This window comes from Alosa pseudoharengus, unplaced genomic scaffold, assembly GCF_046254945.1.
Source record: "Alosa pseudoharengus isolate Yale_2024_CS ecotype anadromous, Long Island Sound unplaced genomic scaffold, YU_APseudo_1.1 YU_APseudo_1.1_scf_10, whole genome shotgun sequence".
Classification (NCBI taxonomy): Eukaryota; Metazoa; Chordata; class Actinopteri; order Clupeiformes; family Clupeidae; genus Alosa; species Alosa pseudoharengus.
In genome coordinates, this window is record NW_027468565.1 from 12,985,755 (window position 1) to 12,992,698 (window position 6,944).

A 6,944-nucleotide genomic window follows, 5' to 3' on the forward strand; every position below is an offset into this window, starting at 1 on the left:
TGCCAGATCAAAAGCTTGATTTGTGTTAGGTGATAGCTAAACAAGGCTGCGCCCACTGGAGAAAAAGGGCTGAAAAATAAATACTAAACTTCTAAATTGAAACGTTTTGGTTCTTGCTTGAACGTGCATTGCAACGGTCAATCAGTTGCAAGACTGTTTGAGACTGTCTATCAGTATATAGTGTATTTCTGGGTATGTGTGGAGAGTTCCTTTTCCTCCTTGGTCAAGAGAGAGAAGCCAAGCCTTGCAGTCAGCCCTGAGGCACTCAGTGATGATCAGAGGATGGGTGCAGAGGACAGAAAGAACAAGTGAGTGGTAAGCTCTAAGGGATTACTTGCAGTCATGTGGAGTTGAAGGGGTGTTCAAAGAAAGTCATTTGGAAATGTTGTAATATATGTCCTAGGGGCATCTCTTTTCTGTCTAAAGTCTAAACTACTAAAGTATGCATGTCTCTCACGAAAAGTTGTTAACTCTCAATCTGCCAATTAGATTACACCCCATCTCTGCATGCTCCAAAAGCAACATGTTGATCAGCTGAATTAAAGTATGGCTCAGGCCATACCACTCCATTCCTTGGCTGTGTGAACACCCAAGGTTTTTGAGCACACACACACACAGAGAGAGAGAGAGAGAGAGAGAGAGAGAGAGAGAGAGAGAGAGAGAGAGAGAGAGAATGGGTCACTGAAAACTGGGAGGAGCAGTTTGCTGAGTTTGATTTTAAGTGTATTCAGTTAAAGGTACCCTTAGGTTAGCACAAACACTACAGTTCAAAGGTTTGGGGTCACTTAGAAATGTCCATTCCACTAAATTATAGACAGAATACCAGCTGAGATCAGTTACATTGTTTTTTTGTTTTTTGTTTTATATTATGTGCTTACATAATTACATTTTACATTATTACATTATGTGCTTACATAATTGCAAAAGGGTTATCCAATGTTTTTTTTATTATTATATCAGATTATTAAACAGAATGTGCCTTTGGAACATTGGATGAATGGTTGCTGATAATGGGCATCTGTATACTTATGTAGGTATTGCATTAAAGATCAGCCATTTATTTCCACAACAGTCATTTACAACATCAATGATGAAAACAAAGACATATCTAAGTGACCCCAAACTTTTGAACGATAGTGTACACAGGCAGAATGTGCATCATTCATCTACCGATACTTCGAATAGGCCTTAAAACACTTTAAAGCTCTCTCTCTGTCAATGCAAAATCTGGCCACTAGAGGTCAATATTGTATTAGATTGAATTTAGTCAAGCTCATAATACTAACACAGAGATCTTCAGAAGTTAGGAAAATGCTAATAGTCTTGCCCTTATAGTCTTTCTTTATCTTGCTCCACATCTGTTTATATTTTAGCATTCGATTGTATTATCATTTGTATTGAATTAGATTAATAAGTTGATATGTTGGATGACCACTGCCACTGGCCTGGCTCCTATGTGCAAAATGCTGTAGGCTATAGACTAGGCCTATATTTAAACCTATCACAAGTCATTAGTAGGCAATGGCTAAAATTATTTCTATTTTGATCCAGTACGTTTTCAGATTTCGGGCCAAACACTATTTGCCCGACTTAAACAATTCGGTGCGATTGTGCAACCAGAGCGATTTAAGGCGTGTCCTTTTAAATAGCCTACACTGTTTTCACTTTCCTCGTGGATGTAGCCTACTGTAAACTAAATCAATGAACGCAGGAGCGATATATAAACATTTAAACAGCTAATAGCGTCAGCGTTAGGCTAATGGACAAATTTGGTAATAAACAATTTGACAATGACAGACATTTCGAGAGATTGCCTACTTAAAAGGTAATATTGGGACGTTGTAGGCCTAATCAAACTCTTAATTATTTCACTGCTTTGATATAATGGCTTGTGTAATTAATACGTGAAAGTCCACTAGCCCCTACCACCTTACCATGCAATTCACTTAGTTAGTTTGACAACGTTTCGACGTTGCTTTCAACTCCTGACATGCAGCTTTCTTAATAATCCGACGAATTCGAATAATTCTTAACTCACTGAGAGTTTCTTGAAATTCATCCGGGACCATAAAGGATCGCCCCCTTTATTGTCTTTCCAAACCATACAAGACTTCCCAGCACAATTTTGCAAATTTAGTAAACAGTAGGCTGCCATCTTATGTGGAATGTGCCTATGCTATCTTCCACATTTGTTGCATCTTTGTGTTTTAATAAAAATGACATTTTGACCGATAATAGGCCTATGTGCTGTTTACAATGGTGTTTTAGAATATAGGCTACGCTACATCTTTGGATGTTTTCATGGGACCTTTTTTCACCAGTGTTCTATTGCGGGACGTGGCCAGTCTGGTTGTAAAGAGGGGAGTAAGGCGGGGGATGGGCAGAGAAAAAAACACGTAGTAAGCAAAACGTTCCTTGAGCAGCAACAACAGTTTCTATCGTAGCATTTCAATCACCCCAACCCAACACCCCCATCCACAAATCACGAGTGTGCTTTCATACCCAATGTAAATGAAGTGGAGGCGGGATGTTCAAGTAAGGGCGGAACATAAACAGACCAATGAGAGCAGAGGACAAGGTGTCTGTTCAAACCCTGAAAACGTCAAGGACTTTAAATTCGAATCTTGAGCACAACAGCGATACATTTAAACATCATCCAGGCTACTTGCACATTCCGGAAAAAAATATATTTAGTAGCCTAGTCCTTTTAAGCAGTAGACTTGGATATCCTAATCCAGGTGTTCTTTGAGAAGAACATCAACCACATATCTATAATTTATCCGTTGGATTTCGACATCATGACTAACGTTCAAATTTCCACCAGCACCTTGGAGCGCTTGTTGGCAAGGAGGACCTTCCCTCTTCACGCTCGCACGGGCGTTTGTCGGAATCTCTTTGGACCGGTGGATCACGACGAGCTAAACCGGGAGATGAAATCCAAACTCCGAGAAATCTCCGAATTGGACCAGCGAAAGTGGAACTTTAATTTCGAGAGAGACGAGCCTTTGCGTGGAGATTACGAGTGGGAGGAAAGCCCGTTAGAAACCTCGCCTGCTTTCTATCATGAATCTGCGCAAATTGGGCGAAGCCGAGTTGTTCTGCCAGTCAACCCATCCGTGGACTCGAGACCACGGGACTGTACTGCTCAGGATGCACCTGTACATTGCGAGGACCGTCTTGCTGGTTCCGAAGTCAGCGCTCCCTGTTCAAGCGAAGTGAACCAGGAGAACTGTGCGGATACGCTCAACTCAGGGAAAAGGTCTCGTAAAGTAAACCCCAACAGCAGGCGAAAAAGATCTACTGCCAGTGATCTCACCACAACACACATCACAGGTATGTTACCTAGGCTAGTTGTGTGCGTAACCCATTTGTGCGTAAACATTTTAGAAAACGAATGGCTAGCCTTGTGTATAGCTTGGAAACCACGATCTGTCCAAAACAAGATAATTGCTGAAATGTCTTCACCACTGGTGCATGCATTAAGTATCTTAAATGCAATTACTAATTAATTAATTTGGCTTTCTTTCTCCCCTTAAGACTTCTACGTGAAAAGGAGACGAACGATGGGTGCGAAGCCAGGTGAAAATGTTTGCCAGCAGTCTTCGACCCCACTCCCAATCGAGCAAACTCCACGCAAGAGAATTCGCTGAAGGTAAGTTGTTGCTGCTAACTGTCATCATTGGTAATTTTGTTTTTATTGTTTATGTACATTGAATGTTACAAATGAGTACTTGGTGTGACTGTCTAGAAGTATGGTGAAATATTAATGGGAATATAAGCAATTGCAGCATATCAGTTAAGCTTAACGATGGTGCGTTTTCGCCCGTCTTGAAGGATAAGAGGGAGGAGGGGGTTTGGAGAGAGGTCTGTGAATAGGTTTAGCGGAGTAATGGGGGATGGGAAATCTGCGTCACACTGGCGGGAAAGGCTGGAGTAAACGGTGACGCTTGCGCGGCACAACTCTTGCTTTCTTCGACCGTGCAGACTGATTCCTTGATTAAAAAAAGACACCAGCCTTTCCTTTACCAGTTACTATTGGGGTTTTATTCTTAAAATATATGTTTATTTTATCAGTAAATTCATGGTTGATTTTGACAGCACATTAATATCACCTATGTCCCTTCTTTCCCCAGATATTTGCACTGCAATTATTGGACAGTGTCTTCTGCCGTTCGGGTCTGCGAGATGCCAAGACGGAGGCGGACAGTCTGATCATCCGTCGGCCCTGTGCGAGGCGAACAGAGGCGTTTTTGGATCTCAGGACTGCCTGTCGAGCGAGAGATGGAACTCGCTGAAGGACTTACGTTCAGATATATGTAGCATAATGGTTGCTTTGCATACAGCCACTTGACAGTGTTAAATTGTTTAACAACTGTGCAATCCTAAATTACTTTAAAATTGTCTACACTGGCCAAAAGTGTACAGCTTTAAAAGACAATATAAATGTTTTATTTCTGTTAACTATATCTTTTGTATATATATTTTGAAAGACTATTTTTAACTTATAATTTATTTATGTTTCATTTTATTTGCATAATGCCTTGTTCTACCTGAAGGGCGACGTTTTATAGTTTTTTCATTATTATTATTATTATTATTATTATTATTATTGTTATTATTATTTTTATTGTGTTTTGCAATCAATGTAGCTTTTTCATAGCACACTTGACAGTTAGGGTGCATCATGTTTCTGAGCCGTTCTATTCATCACTGCCCTGAATTTTTGTTCCACAAAAGAAGCAAATAAAACTATTTTCATTTAAAAATCAGAATGCTGCTGTTTGTGACATTTTATTCGATATTTGGTTATTTTTTATTACAAATTGAGCTGTGTGTGTGCGAGAGAGAGACAGACGCACACACATCTATTGGCTATTGGACAAACGCAAACGACATTTAAACATGTCTTTGATTCTACTTTATGTGAACGGAAGCAAAGTCTAGAAAATCAAAGTGGTTGTATAGCCTAATATGCCTGACCACTGCTTTAGCCTTTATTCTCAAAATATTGTCCTTAAGCACGCTGTGGTGATGTGAATAAAGAAAACGGGACTGGGGTTTAGGAGTTGCTTTAAATATCCACGGAGGTGTATTACTGTATTTAAGACAATATGCTACACTATTTGGACGTAAAACGCGTGTGTCTTTCCTGAGTCTTATAAGCAAAACATATGCATTCCTTAACCGCACAATTGGTATTGTGGGGCTTATAGGCCTGCTTGGACACACGGATGGTGCTCAAACAGCAAGCAGCTGCGTGGCACGGCCTGGTATTTAAAGCCCTTCAAAGAATTGCAGCAGGTGCCTTTGGAACCCCGCATTGTCCACGGGGACACCCCCACAGTCAATGCGCACTCAACGAGGTCTAAAAGAAGCTCTCCGCAAGTGTTTACACCCACGGAACCATCGCGTCTCTACGCCACGCCACCTCCGTCACATAAGCCACCTGTCCATAAGTGAGAAAACCTCTATAATGACCGGGCATTCACTTAAATGTGCCTCTAAGTTGGACGCAATCACAGGTTTACTAATTTGATGAACGCAATCCGCATAAGATGTAGGCAATATAGACAATCAGCATAAGATCTTGCGCGCATTCCGGAGTAGCCTACCTGTAGACCTGCTGCTGTTGTTAAACTGTTTCATTTCGTTTAAAGAAAAGTTTATTTCATTCTTTCATAATACATTTTGTTTGACATAAGATTTTGCCAACAACGAGCTTAAACGTGTTGCACTTTTAGGTAAATGACCCTTTGAGCCCTCCATAGACACGCGCGCTCTCTGACTGCCTTGTTCTTATTTCCAACACAAAGCGCCCGCCGTCTCCATTCTTCCCCTTTTGTTGCCATATGGCAAATCCATGTAGGCATAGCCAAGATCCATTAATTCAGACACATAATGTCCTGCACTGCAGAACAATAGAAACTTTGTTTGCTCCATCCATTGATATGAAAGACTATGGGGGGAAACTATAATTAAACTATGGAGATATCCAGCTAATTATGATCCATAAGCCCACGGGGAAAGAGGACTTAGTCAGTAAAGGAGATGCTATATTGTTTGTACTTTATATGTTTAAGATGACAGATGTTCGGTCCTTTAATGAAGTTCCTTATATATTGGAAATGTTTCTCTGTGGGCCTATTTAAAGCCTTTCAGCTCGACCTTCATGCCATCAAGTTGAATTATGAATGACTTATAGCTTTGTCAATTTAAGGGCACATGCTATTTTATATCTGAATTGAGAACTCCATATTAATAATATGTCAGATTTCGTTTGTTTCTTTTTGTCAGAAGTAAGAAAAAAATAAGGTTAATACAGCTAAGGGATCCTGCGTTTCTGAGGGCGGATATACATCCACTGTACTTTTCATTCGACTAAGAGGATAAGTGTATGGTAGCCTACATTTAAACCTGAATTTGTTAATTTGGTAATGTATTTGCTTTCGTTAAAATTAATTTGGAGTAACCAAACTATTTGTCAATGTAAGACAACATTGGACGGAAGCATAGAAAAGAATGAACCGATGAATTAACATTGACAGTTAGTCATTTTCAAAATAAAAGTAGTCAAAATATGGGCACGTATTGTGCTTAGATACATATATTTTCTTTATTTAAAAATAAGAACAGCAACGATAATAAGACTGCAATATTCCAATAGAAATTGTAGCCTATTAGCTCTTCCACATTTGTTCTAAAAATCACAACTCGATGACACAGATTTATAGTTCAATACTAGTCCAAGATTCCATACAACAAGAAACACCACCATCTCTCACATAAAAAAAATAATGGTATAACATTAACAGTGTTAAAAGGTGACATTCAAGGCTACTTTTCTGGCCTAAGAGATGTGAACCATTCTGACTGTATGAACCATTCCTTCTGCCTGAATCATTAATTCTACTCAATATTCATCAATATCACTCAATACAAATATG

General features: G+C 39.6%; 1 protein-coding gene across 1 annotated transcript; it reads left to right on the plus strand.

Moving 5' to 3' along the window:
- The first annotated feature begins 2,619 nt into the window (after nucleotides 1–2,619).
- LOC143139691 (cyclin-dependent kinase inhibitor 1B-like) lies at nucleotides 2,620–4,772 on the plus strand. Its single transcript, XM_076300376.1, has 3 exons — nucleotides 2,620–3,333; nucleotides 3,538–3,652; nucleotides 4,134–4,772. The coding sequence occupies exons 1-2, from the start codon at nucleotides 2,799–2,801 to the stop codon at nucleotides 3,648–3,650; spliced, it is 648 nt and encodes a 215-aa protein (XP_076156491.1). The 5' UTR covers nucleotides 2,620–2,798; the 3' UTR covers nucleotides 3,651–3,652; nucleotides 4,134–4,772.
- The last annotated feature ends 2,172 nt before the right edge of the window (nucleotides 4,773–6,944 follow it).